Source organism: Ceratotherium simum, chromosome 3, assembly GCF_057802395.1.
Source record: "Ceratotherium simum simum isolate JZ-2026a chromosome 3, ASM5780239v1, whole genome shotgun sequence".
Taxonomy (NCBI): Eukaryota; Metazoa; Chordata; class Mammalia; order Perissodactyla; family Rhinocerotidae; genus Ceratotherium; species Ceratotherium simum.
In genome coordinates, this window is record NC_141902.1 from 58,202,825 (window position 1) to 58,216,710 (window position 13,886).

At 38.0% G+C, this 13,886-nt stretch overlaps 1 protein-coding gene across 6 annotated transcripts in view; it reads right to left on the minus strand.

The window, feature by feature from the left end:
* Positions 1–13,886, minus strand: part of CSNK1G1 (casein kinase 1 gamma 1) — a 196,623-nt gene that overhangs the window by 90,604 nt on the left and 92,133 nt on the right. For 5 of the 6 annotated variants that reach the window (XM_087428414.1, XM_087428422.1, XM_004421683.3 and 2 more), the window contains one exon: positions 1,372–1,412. The exons of the other annotated variant lie outside the window; for it this stretch is intronic. In XM_087428414.1, the coding sequence (XP_087284540.1) occupies positions 1,372–1,412 (41 nt within the window). The remainder of the gene's footprint in view (positions 1–1,371; positions 1,413–13,886) is intronic. 6 annotated transcript variants of the gene reach the window in all.

Here is a 13,886-nt window from a genome sequence, read left to right on the forward strand (position 1 = left end):
CTATTCCTGCTCCCATTTCTCCAACAAGAGTTCCAAGTCAACAAACAAAACACTTGTTCCCTAGCAACTACCTTCTTTAAGCCCTGCTCTCTGTCAACTTTTTTGTAGAGAAATCAATCTGAAAACTGTCAGTTCTTCACCAGACAACCCTAACTCCTCCACAAACTGACAAGCTGAATGAGAGGAAGGGACTAACCGCAGAACAGGTGTGGATGTGGTAAGTACAATTTATTAGAGAAGAACAGCATTCAGTTATAACAAGATCCTTCCTTCAACCATTAAATCCTCTGTCTTGCAACTGATAAAGCCCCCAAACTACCCTCAAATCCTGGGAAACTTACTTTACTAGGACAAACATTTGTACAGTTTCATAGAAACTAGCCATATGAAACATTTCATATGACTAGACATAGTTTTGTATCACCTTTAAATATAAGATAAAGAATTGTTTCTTTCTCTCTTTTTTTTTTGTGAGGAAGATTAGCCCTGAGTTAACATCCGATGCCAATCCTCCTCTTTTTGCTGAGGAAGATTGGCCCTGGGCTAACATCCGTGCCCATCTTCCTCTACTTTTTTTTATATGGGATGCTGCCACAGCATAGCTTGACAAGCGGTGCGTCAGTGTGCGCCCAGGATCCAAACCTGGAACCCAGGCCACTGCAGCGGAGCGCGTGCACTTAACCGCTACGTCACTGGGCACCAGAATTGTTTCTTCTAAAATCATTAATCCTCAAAAATATTTTTAAAAATATATAAATATTTTAAAATATTTTTTAAATAGTTAATTCTCTTTGTTTTAATAGGATGCTATTTTCAATCACTAGTTTAGTTATTCATAAGATTAGTTCTGACATAACCAATTGAACTCTGCTTCAAATTTGACCACATGATGTGCTTTCCATGTTGGACAGCTTTTTAAGGCAATGATTAGAAGATCAGATTTGGTTCTATACTACTAAGTATATTAATAAATACCTTACATTTTAAAAATGGATCAGTCAAGTTCAAGAAAAAGAAAATAAAACTTTCAAATGATTTTATCTTTTAAAACAGCACTGTGAAAGGTACAAAGTTCACAGAAATTACTAGTCTTTCAGTGATTTTCTTTCTTCCAGCTGTTTTTTAACTAGTCTTTGATTCATCATTGCTAACACTATAGCTAGCATCATCTGACTATACAGTGTTACGTAGTATTACAGTGATTTACCACTGTAATACTACAGTTGAAGGAAAATGACTATGTGGGATCATATGCAAGGGAAAAAAACAACATTAGTATCTTTGTGAATGCTTACAACTATGTCCTGTGAAAAGGTATGTGAGGGTTGAGAGCACCAAAACATAATTACCACAAACACAGATTCTACTCACCAGTTTGATAGCTACATATTCATTGGTGTAGAGATTTTTACCTAGGGGAAAAGCAGAATGTATATGTTTTAGTGACATTTATTCTGGGAAATGCAAAGCAAAATCTTAGCTTACAGGGTCATGAGAAAGATCACATTCCCAATGCCGTTCACATATATGAAACATGATGTATAAGCGAAAAGCTAAACAGAGATAATGAGACCCAGCAAGACAAGAACAAAAACAGCTTGAGAATTTGGAAATTTAAATTAGATGTGAGAATGTTTTTAAAAAAAGAAAACAAATCTCTTTCTCTTTCACACACACAGTTTTGTTATTTAATATTTCCAAACTATTAAGCCATGAGACAAACCAAGAGGAAGAAATGCCAGAATTTCAAAGATACAGAGATTTTAACTCTTGGCACAATAAACACAAACCCTCACTTTTCTAACTCACTGACAAACGGGGATTTTATATTTTTTGTCATGATATTCAGTATCAACTTTAGTTGGCATAAAGGACAGTGTGAAACAAAACTAATTACTGTCTTATTCTCCTTTTGGAAAATTCATCTACTGTCTGTAAGTATGACTCTCAAAGCTGTTCTGACTCTTCACCAGAACTCTAACTCTCTATCTTTAACTATGGGCAAGAAACAGCTCTCTCCCTGGACAACACTTAAACATCTCAAAGATCTTCCTAAAATAGTAATGATTTTCCTCTCAACTTCTCTACTTGTATAAATGCAATCAATATTCTCCTAGACATCTAGAGTAAAAATTTGGAGTATGAGGGTGAGAGCAACAACTATCACTTAGTGAGCCCATATTACATGCTGGCTACTTAGCTACCTTCACCTCCCCACCCCTAGAGTCTTAAAGGCTAATTTTAATTCCTCCTGAGTGTTTAGTATATACCATGTAGTTTAGCCACTGCGCTGGACTTCACATTGCTTCTTATATATTTGTTCTATCTTAAACAGCTAGACTATAAATATCTTGAGGGTAGAGATTTTATCTAATAGTTCTCTTAATGCCCTCTGGTGCTTAAGACCAAGTTCTGCACATCTTCGACACCTAAAACCTTGACTGATTAAAAGTTATTGGTATCGGGCCGGCCCTGTGGCTTAGCGGTTAAGTGCGCGCGCTCCGCTGCTGGCGGCCCGGGTTAGGATCCCGGGCGTGCACCGACGCACCGCTTCTCCGGTCATGCTGAGGCCGCGTCCCACATACAGCAACTAGAAGGCTGTGCAACTATGACATACAACTATCTACTGGGGCTTTGGGGGGGGGGGGGAGTTATTGGTATGTATAGTATGATACTTTTTAAAAAATAGATATAGGTAAATGTTATATTTATACATATATGTACACACACATACATACGTACATAGATGAATATATATGCACGGAAAAGGATACAGAGAGATGTATATTAAGGTATTAAAATGATTGTTTCTTAGTATTTTATGAGTTTTATATAATATAGATTGTTTTTATAATTAAAAAAACCTTCATCTAGGGAACAAAAAGCTGCTCGCAATGTAAGTGCTTATGTTACCAAGCTAGAGACAACAGACAGCCCTTTGCAAACCACACCATCATACTTTTACTATCACTATCAGGTTGCCAAGTACCTTTATGTGTCAAAGTGTACACTAATTTAGGAATAACTTTTGTCTGAAAATTACATAATAAAGAGGACTCACAGGTTGCCAGATAAACACCTAATAAACCATTATAAGATGAACAACTTCTTTTTTAAAGGAGAAAAAGCAGAAAATAGGCATTTTTTCTATATATAATTGCATTAAGCTTCTAAAAGTTAATTTGTGTTTCTGATTAATGCTCCCACCAAAAAAATTTTTTTTTAATATATTTGATAAAATTGTGAAAAGGATATTAATAACTGGGAGAGGAATAGATAGGCAGTAATAGCCAATTCCCAGGCAGATTAAAACTCCAATTTGGCCACAGACTTCCACACCAGAAATGATGTTGCATAAAGATTTTTCAGGGGAGCCCTCCCTAGCACTGTGTAAGTAGTTATTGTGACCTAAAACCAATTTTAGCATAGGGCTGACCCTACGAACTTAGTATCACTTAGACGAAAATGGTCAAGTTTAAAATTGTAAATGTGCTTAGGGGTATTCCTGAATTGGACATTCTTCCCAGCTCCACACCCCATTTTAGCAATAAGAATTACTGCGAGGTAGGGAAGTAGACACCAAAATTCACCCCTTATTCATTCACAGTACAGCATACTTTCACTATTAAAGACTTATGCTTAAAGTAACAGATCTTCAATTCAATAGACATAACATTTAAAGTGAAGTGAGGTGCTGGTTAAGCGTAAGCAGAGTAATAAAACTGGATTCTGATCTGTGAGCAAGAAAAGAGAAAAGGCAATTACAGTAGTCTCAAGAAGGAAATTCTTTTCTTTCTTTCTCCCCCTGCCTTTTCCCCCAGAGCCTTAAAAAAATAGTAGGATGTTAACAGCTGAAGAGGAGGGAAAGGCATTTCAGGGAGAAAGAACTGCACGAGCAACAAACAGAAAACGAGAAAGTAGATAGTATAGGCTGAGACGGTGGATGGTCTGGGGGTAGATGGACCATGAGGATAAGGAAGGGGTAGGGATGGGCAAGAAGTAGTTAGGGCAGAAAAAGAGACTAGAAAAGTAAGGTGGAGTCCATATTAGGAAAGTCCTCAATGGCATCTTAAAGTTTAAAATGAAAGGTTTTTGAGTAGGGTACTGACATGATCAGATCTGTGATTTTGAATAACCATTTGTGACGAAGTATAAAAGATTAACTAGAAAAATAAGAGACCAGAGATAGTGGAGGCATTTTAATATTAATATCCATCATATGCAGATATCACATATCTAAGATGAATAACACTCAGTTCTCATCTTTCAGAGACTGTATTTTAGCTCTTCACACAGGGTCTTGCATATGGTGGCTCAAAAGTCTATTAAATAAATCACATAATATGATGAACGTTAGAAGAGAAATAAGAACAAGTCAGTAGAAGAGCTTGGATGAGGGAGGGTAAAGCATTTGGGCACAAGTGGCACTTGAGATGAGCCTTGAAGGACGAAGAGATGACAGAATAAAGGGCATTTCTTGTAAAAAATACTAATTTGAACAGTGAGGTGGAGACATGATAGAAAACGCCCAGAATCTGATATACTGTGAGTAGACCAATACAAACAGAACACAAGGTATATGGGGAGAAATGGTGAGAAGTAAAGCCAGAAAGATCCAATAGGGACAGGGTGTGAATAATCTTGAATGCCAGCTTCTTACTCTGAGGTATGCACAACCAAGGGTACATGGAGGGGTGCTAGGGCATAAGCTATAGGACAAATAAGACACACCTTTCCTGGATTCTCACTTTTCTTTGAAGATTTGGGGAAAATCTTTTTTACAGTAAAACAAAGTTACTATATTACAGAAATAGCACATAGATTTCTTTTGAAGAAAAAATTTAAGAGTTCAAAGAAATCCCAGGCACTTAGGAATCTGCTTCTTCTAGAGTCTGAGGAGTCTCACCAATCAGTGTGTAACCTTTTTCTCATTTACCCTGTGTTCAGCCAGGCAGCCCAGTTTTCACAGAGCAGTTCACTTTCAACAGTGTGAACCTTCCATCTCCTGTGATGGTGGGAAAGGGTAGCTGCCAGGTGATGCTAGCGAGGGAGGGGATTTAGCGACCTAACTGCTTCATATATAGACTTGCAACTAAGCTTCCTGTTTTTAGTTCCTTCTGCATCCCAACTTTCTGAAGTTCCTAGTGTCTCCAACTCTCAAGACTATCTGGTGCATTTTATGTAACAAACTGGCCTATGCCTTCAATCATTCAGCTTTCTCTGGACTGTTAAGTCAGTTACCTCTTAACTATCTGCCTTCCAGCTTCCAAAATTTTGTTAACATTTCTCATCTGTTTTCATCTTATCTCCCATTTTTTTGGTCCCTTGTGGTTTTACGCCTTTAAAAAAAATTTCTTTTCTAAACATACTCATAAAACTGAGAAAGCATCCAGTTCCACGAAGTTCCACATATATTATAATTAGCTATGCCTACATCTTTTTGACCTCCAGTAGGTAGTGAATTTGCTGAGGACAAGAAGAATGTTTACCTGATCTTTTATCCCTAGCAACAAACATAGTATCTGATATATAGCAGGTAACAGCACTTGCTGAAGTGAACCCAATTGACTCGATCTTTAGAGAAAATTAATCTAAGAAAGTTCCAGGACAATAAAAAAAGAAGGCTAGTTTAGAATCAGATTATGGATAATCCTAAATGCAAATACAGGAGTTTTGACTTCATTATTCAGCTTGCTGTGAAACCACCAAAGGTCTTGTGCTAAGAAAAAAAGTATAATGATGGAAGTTGTATTTTAAAAATATTCACTTGGCCCCAGTGTATAAAATAAAAGAGAGGAGAATACCCAGAAAGAAGATAAATAGGAAGTTTTTATAGCAGAGCATTTAAAGAAGAACATCTACCACACACATGGTGGTTTTGAGGATTACACGAGTAAGAATATGTGAAAGTACTTTGTAAACTGCAAGATGCTAAATAAATCTAATTTTTATTACTTCTGTTATTACTGCAGGAATGAGGCAATAATTCCCAGAAGAAAATGACTTAAAAAAATAGAGTTTATAATTAAGGCATTTCAAAGAAAAAACTAACAACCTTTATATTACATGTAAACATGAGGGATAAGGAAAAGAAAAGCATCAAAAATGATGCTCTTAATTAGTGGAGAACATAAAGAAAATCAGGAGAGTAGGCAATGATCATTCCACTCTATCATGAAGCCTTCCTCCAAGTTCTGACTAAACCTAAAAGTAATAGACAAATTATGAAATGCCTCTCACCTTCAATTTTCATACCTGAGTAAAAGTATATAATCACAGAAGTATAATAAATCAGACAGCCTAAGTAACACCAAACATGATGGCTGGTAAATCATAAAATGCTAGCTTGCTTGTGTTTGCTTACTTTCTCTGGGGGCACCAAAAGAACTGAACACATGTCACTCTCTTACAAAGCAATTATCCTTATTCCTAAGAGGCAGTGGAGCTGATGAGTTAATTCTCTTGAGCTAAGCATCATTCCACTGAATTCCTTTGCCAGGGAGCATCATTAAGACTGAATAGGCCAACACAAAATGCAGCCATACAATCACTCAACCACTATCTTCAGTGATATACAGTACTCACAAATTTTGCTCTGGAAGAATTTAATTACAAAGATAGAGGGTTAAAATCCTGCCCATTTAAAACGAATGACTGCTTCAGCTTAAAAAAAAATCAATAACTGCAAGGAAGGCATGCAATTTAACGGACAGAAAAATACCATCGATGAGATGGCACAAACCCAAGCACTCAAAGCTTTTATTAGTATCTGTTGCACAAAATCCACAATGCATCCCAAGCTCATTTCCTGGCTATGGGTCCTTTTATTGTTAATAGAAAAGAAACTGCATTACACAGTCATTTTTCGAGCTTTACATCTAAACTCAGCCCTTTTAAATCAGCAGTCCTGCATGTGATGCTGCCCATAAAACCCACTGCATGAAAACTTCCTGTTTCAGTAAGTCACCTACAGAGACAACATTTACCGTAAGCTTCATGAGACACAGCACTATTTCAAAGAACCAGCAGGTATCAGTTCTCAGAGTCACACTGATAAAGGAACATACAGCCTTGGGTTCCCAGTTTAGTTAGATCTCCAGCTGTCACATTTTCTTGCCCTAAAGTGAAAGTAGTACATTTATCAATTACTACCTAGAACTTGTAAAAAAAAAAAAAAAAAAAAAAAAAAAAATCCAGCCAAATGAACTTGAGGCAATTAGTAGTTAAAACAAGAAACCACTTTTACATAACTCTGATTGGTTACCATGTTTATTCAGGGCAAAGAGGACAGGTTGGCCTATTGCCTCTACCGCCCAGAAAGCATCCCTTAAGTGGGCAGTATGATTAGGGGTAAGAAGATAATAAATGGCACTACAACTTTACAGAAAAAAGCCACAGGGGCCAGTCGGGTGGTGCAAAGGGTTAAGTGCGCGCGCTCCACTGTGGTGGCCCGAGGTTTGCAGGTTCGGATCCCAGGCACGCACTGACACACCAGTTGTCAAGCCATGCTGTGGCAGCATCCCATATAAAGTAGAGGAAGATGGGCATGGATATTAACCCAGGGCCAATCTCCCTCAGCAAAAACAAAGAGGAGGATTGGCATCAGATGTTAGCTCAGGGCTGAGAAGAAAGCCAGGGATCTTTTTCATTTTTACTAACTTAAGTCTACTAGTATATTAGTATACCCTGCAGAAACATTTCCAAAATGATTAGCAGTTAATAGCAAGGATGATTTCTTCTGGTGCCAAGTTTTTTGAAGGGATTACTTATCAATATCAGAAAGTAGTTTATTATAAAAAAACTTAAGTCTTACTTAACACCACTGGCAATGGTATAGAGCATGTATACTATTAATATGCTAAAACATGTCTGTTTTAGACAATGTTAAACCGTTTTCTAAACTGCAGGACATGATCCATTAGTGGAGTGTGAAATAAATAAATTCAGTGGGTCCTGACCAACATGTTCTTTAAAGAAAAATAGTATAAAATAAAAAATAGAGTACATCACACTTAGTAAGGGTATTATTTTATGAAGCTTTCACTTCAGTCAAACACATTAAATTGTGTATGTATTGGATCACAATATAATATTTATTTTTTAGTGTGAGTTATAGTGGAAAAAAATAAACGCCATCAATAAAAACCTTCTTGAAAAACAGTTTCAATTATTTCATTTTGAGATGAAAAGCTTAGGTCAGTGATTGGACTAGCTTATATGACTTTCCCAAACTATTAAACATGATATTCTTATCAATCTGTTAGTAAGAAAAATGAGAATTTTCCTAGCAGCTGAAAGTCTGGAGTGAGGCTGAGTAGACTGAGGTAAAAGGAGGTAGGGGCTATCATTTATAAATGGGGTCAAAGAGAGACCCATACCCCATTTCAAGATGGTAAGCCTGTGAAGTACTTACAGAGGCCTACGCTTTGTTAAGCAAATGTGTAAAACTTTCTACAATATAGGGTGAGAAAAAAAACTGGAAAGAATCACTCCAAAAAGCATGATATTCTGCAGCAGAAAAATACTGAAGTACTTTTATTTTCTTCAATTTTATTAGCAAAATTTCAAAGTTATATAATGATCCCCCCATGTAACCTCACCCAATAACTAAAATTATTTTGAAGCAAATCCCAGATGTTACATTATTTCATCAGTAAATATTTCACTATGGATCTCTTAATAGATTTGAAGTATTCTTTCAGAACAGGATGGATTACTTGCTATTTGAAGACCTCTGCAATATAAATGTGGAAAATTAAAAGACCAAATGGAGACCCATGGACATGGAGAAGGTTATAGACCCAGTGAGACATTTCAGCCATTCAGGAAAAAGAGAAAAGTCCAAATAGTCCTTTGAAAAGTCAAAAGGTTGAAAGTTAAAAAACATATAATAATGAACATAGTTCAAGGTAAAGCAATTGATTCCAGAACTAAAACCATGGACTGCCAATGACTTGAACTTGATCATCAGGCAAAAACAATCTAATATTTTCCTACCAAAAAGAATACAGACCTCCAATCTAGATAATACCTCAAGTTTTAAGAGGAAATACAGATGTTATTAATGAAGCTGTAGCAGAAGTAGATGAATATTTATATGTAAAATTAGGCACTCAACTAATGCACAAATTGGATAAGCCACAGTATCTGAAAACCTCACAGATCCCAGTGATGCACCTATGTCCTGTATCCATGTATTTCTCATCTTAATGAAAGTACTAATGTTAATAGGAGCAATGTTAACTTACACTTTGTTTTTTAAATCTTGCTTTATTGTTAATTATTCGGACAATTTCCTAAAGAATCTGACGCACAATTTTTCAGCTTTCTTTAGAGCCAGTGATGGTGAAGCAGCTCCTCCTGAAGAACAGTGGAAAGCTGTGTGAGGGTTACTGACCGATAACATCTAAAAACAAATTTTAATCCTCTTATACAAATGATATGCCTTAAAAATTTTTTTTACACTTCTTTTTTATTGAGGTATAACTTACATGAAGTAAACTGCACAAATGTTAAATGTACAGCTCAGTGAATTTTTTGAATTTCATGGGTATATCCATACATATACTCATGTAACCATCTGGGAGAGAACATTTTCAGCACTCCAGTAGGCTTTCTTGTGCCTCTTCCCAATCAATAATCCTCTTCTACCATCAACCAAAGTAATCTGCTTTGACTGCAATTGCAAGAAATTAGTTTTGCCTATTTTGAACATCTACGGATGGAATTATACAATAACCACTCTTTTATGTCTGGCTTCCTTTGTTCAACATTATGTCTGAGATCCATCCATTTGTTGCATGTATTAGTAGTTCATGTTTTTTTTTTAACTGGGGGGGCCAGCTCTCTAGTTCATGTTTATTAGTCTGCATAATAACTTAGATGTTCTGCTATGAACATTCTTAAACATATTTTTTGGTGCATATATACATGCATTTTCTTGGGCACATACCCAGAGTGGAATTTCTGGGTCACAGAGTACTCATATGTAGAAATAACCAAAATGTTCACCACCTGATGAACGGATAAACAAAATGTGATATATCCATACAATGGATGAGGAAGTGACCAGTCTCCCCTGAAGTGATCCACAAATAAAGTACAAGTCTTCCTACATCAGAGGACCATATTGTTAATAATAATAATAATAAACAGGTTTCAGTGTGTTCAAGTCTTTTCTTTTTGAGTAAAGACAATACACCTATCAAATCCACTTTGCATTCCATCTAGTAGCATGTTAAGACATAAAAGAGAGTGCTTCTCAGGAAAAAGTCTTGGGGAAGTGTGAGGTGACTACTACTCTCACTGGCCATCAAGGACAACCAAGGCAAAAAGATAGTCACCCTATTCAGGTCTACCTTTCTTCATATTTTATCGTACTTCAGAACTGCTGCTTCTTCCTCCACATCAAAACTCTAATCTCTTGGTATCTTAAATTAAGCATTAAGAAGCTACCAACCTAATTCCATTCACAATAACCAAGAGGTAGAAGCAATCCAAATGTCCATCAATGGATGGATGAAGGACAAATGAAGAGAGAAACAAAATGTGGGGAGTGAGGTCAAGGTGATGGCATAGGCGGACTCTGTTGTGTCCCCCTCCTCCCAGGGACACAACAAATTTACAACTACTCTTGGAACAATTACCCCTGAGAGAGAACTTAAAACTGGACAAAAAGAACCCCAGCAACAAGGGACAGTCCTGACTCAGGTGGAAGAGGCAGAAATTCCTTTCTGGAGAGAAAAAAAACCACCTTCACAAGCCGCAGCGCTTCATGGCTGCCTGGGAACAATCCAAAGGTACGTAGCCTTCTTTGGAGGAGTGGGGGACCTGAGCCAGAGGAGCATTACTGCTATAAGCATCCTTTGGACTCAGCACAACTGAGACGAGTGTCATAATATCTGGCTTTGCTAGCTACCAACAACGAGGAATACCCGCAGAAAAGCTATTGGACATAAGGGAAAAAAATCCGGCTGTTAAAGGGCCCAGACACAAATTCACCCATTTTGGAAAGCAACCTAAAATCAACAGAAAGAAAGGTGCACAGTCCTTTGGTGAAAAGAGATTCACCTGAGAGGCTCTGGGTGCATCTTGGAGAGAGGTAGACCTCTCCAGGGACTGAGACATCAGCGGCAGCCATTATTGTGACCTAGTACAGGCATGCTGACACAGACCCTGGCAGACGCCGTTGGAGTTCTTCCCCCCGCCTGCTAGCTCAGGGTCTGCCCCACCCACTAAAGCACCAATTTAATCCAGTTCAGCCAGGGCAGGCAGCCCCCTTAGGGACTGGCGCCACCCAAAAGCAAGCCCTCGGGCAACTTGTGGGCCTGCACAGGCTGGGTACCTGGATTCTCTGCAGCCAGGTGAGTGGGTCCACCTCTGCAGGGCAAGGCGTGTGCAGGAGCAGGTGGAATGTCTGGGGCGTTGGTGGAGTGTGTAGGGCCTCTGCAGTGGGGTCCACTTGAGGGGGTCAGGGCACACGCACAGGGCAGGACTGTGTTGACAGTAGGTGTGGTCCTCTGGCAGTGGGGCTTGTCAGCTGCAGAAGACTTGCGCTTCTCAAACAGCCACATAGGGGGTCAGCTGCACCTGCCAAAGCCTGAAACAATTGGGTACTCCCATGCCTGGGGCCAGCCCCACTTAGCTGCAATCCTGAGAGAGCTGACAAGAGGCTTGCAGGCCTGAAGCCTACAGCAATTGTAAGCCCCTGAGCCTAGCAACCAGCCACACTGGGGACCTACTTACTTAACAGAAAAACTGCACCAGGAACGTGCTATTAGACCTTGCGGCCAACTATGCTGGGGCTCCCCACACCCAATAAAGTGACTAAAGGGTCCATAGCAGCCACACTCAGCTAAACATTACAACCAGCCGGCCACGGGGACAGCCCAGCCTACCTGGGCACCTGAAGCAAGAGCAACTCTACCACAGTAGAAAGACACATGTAGCTCACACAGGGGTCACTCCTGGAACATTTGGAACTGATGATCAGAGGGAAGCACACTGCTGGGCCTCATAAGGCATCTCTTACATAATAAGGTCACCTCTCCAAGATCAGGAGATGTAGCTGACCTACCTAATACAAAATGCGGTATATACATACACTGGAATATTATTCAGCCCTAAAAAGGAAGGAAATCCTGTTATATGCTACAACATAGGTGCACCTTACGGACATTATGTTAAGTAAAATAAGCCAGTCACAAAAAGGTAAATACTATTTAATTCCACTTTTATGAGGTATCTAAAGTAATCAAATTCACAGAACAGAAAGCAAAATGATGGTTACCAGGGACTGGGGGACAAGGAGAAGGAAATGTTGTTTAAACAGTAGTTTCAGTTGGGAAAGATGAAAAAGTTCTAGAGAACTGTTTCACAACAATATGAATATACTTTTTTTTTTTTTAAAGATTTTATTTATTTATTTTTCCCCCCAAAGCCCCAGCAGATAGTTGTATGTCATAGCTGCACAACCTTCTAGTTGCTATATGTGGGACGCGGCCTCAGCATGGCCGGAGAAGCGGTGCGTCGGTGCGCGCCCGGGATCCGAACCCGGGCCGCCAGCAGCGGAGAGCGCGCACTTAACCGCTAAGCCACGGGGCCGGCCCAATATGAATATACTTAATCCTACTGAAGTGTATGCCTAAAAATGGTTAAGATGGTAAATTTTATGTTGTGTTTTTTACTACAATATCAAAAAAATGAATTTGAGCAATCTGTTTCAGATGCACAAATGCCATTTTCAGGAAAATAAGGAATTGGACCTACCTTGTTAGTGTAATAGAAACTATTGTCATTTTGAGGATGGTCACTCCCAAATTCCTAATGGAAGAACATGGTCTTTGGAGAGACCATATCAAGATATAACTATAAATCAGTTTGTACTTTATTAAAAAAAAAAGAAGAAACCAACTTAATTCCAAATAAAATATAAATAACTGAAAGCTTAACAACTCAATGGACGTGCTAAACTCTAATTTGTAGAATTTTAGGAAATGAAACATTTTTTAGTAAAACTTTTGCTGCTTTATTGGCTAGAACTGAGAAGTTCTCAACCTATGACATCAGATTCTCATTCAAAGTCAAAAATTTTTCCTTGTGGGGAACAAGAACAAACATCAAAGCAGCACCATCTCTATTGAGAATTGCCTTTCTTTAGTAGATTACCTTAAAAGCCTTGTAGGAAAAAATAAATTATAAGACAAATCTCTCTCTTGGTTATTAAAGTGATTATGAAAGTGAAACAAATACGTATAAGAACACAAAATCATGATTCACAATGTATCACTTAGGGCTGAACATAAATGAAACAGTTTTATCTCTAATCAATCAATAATTTATTGAAAAATAAAAAATTTCTCAAATGTGACCACACTTGAAATTTTTCCAAGTCTAATTCTAAATATAGCTTCACAGGAGGGAAAAATCATTTTAACCTATACCAAATAATTAAACTACTTCTTAAACAAGTCCAACATAATAGTGTATGAAGCCACATAATTATATTAGGAAGTTTGCATATCAATTTTGACTAAGCCTATATACATTTCTGGTAACGGCTTTTGAGATATAACTCACATATCATACAATTCACCCATTCAAAGTGTACAATTCACTGGGTTTTAGTATGTTTACATACTAAATATATAGCTTGAGTATATATCTAGGAGTGGAATTGCTGTAACAAATGGTAACTCTTATGCTTAACTTTCTGAGGAACTGCCAGACTGTTTTCCAAAGTAGGTATACCATTTTACATTCCCAACGACAGCACATGAGGTCTCTAATTTCTACATATCCTCACCAGCCAACACTTGTTATTATCTGTTTGATTCTAGCCACAATGCCATTTTCTTATGCCTACCAGGCATAAGGTGGTGTCTCAT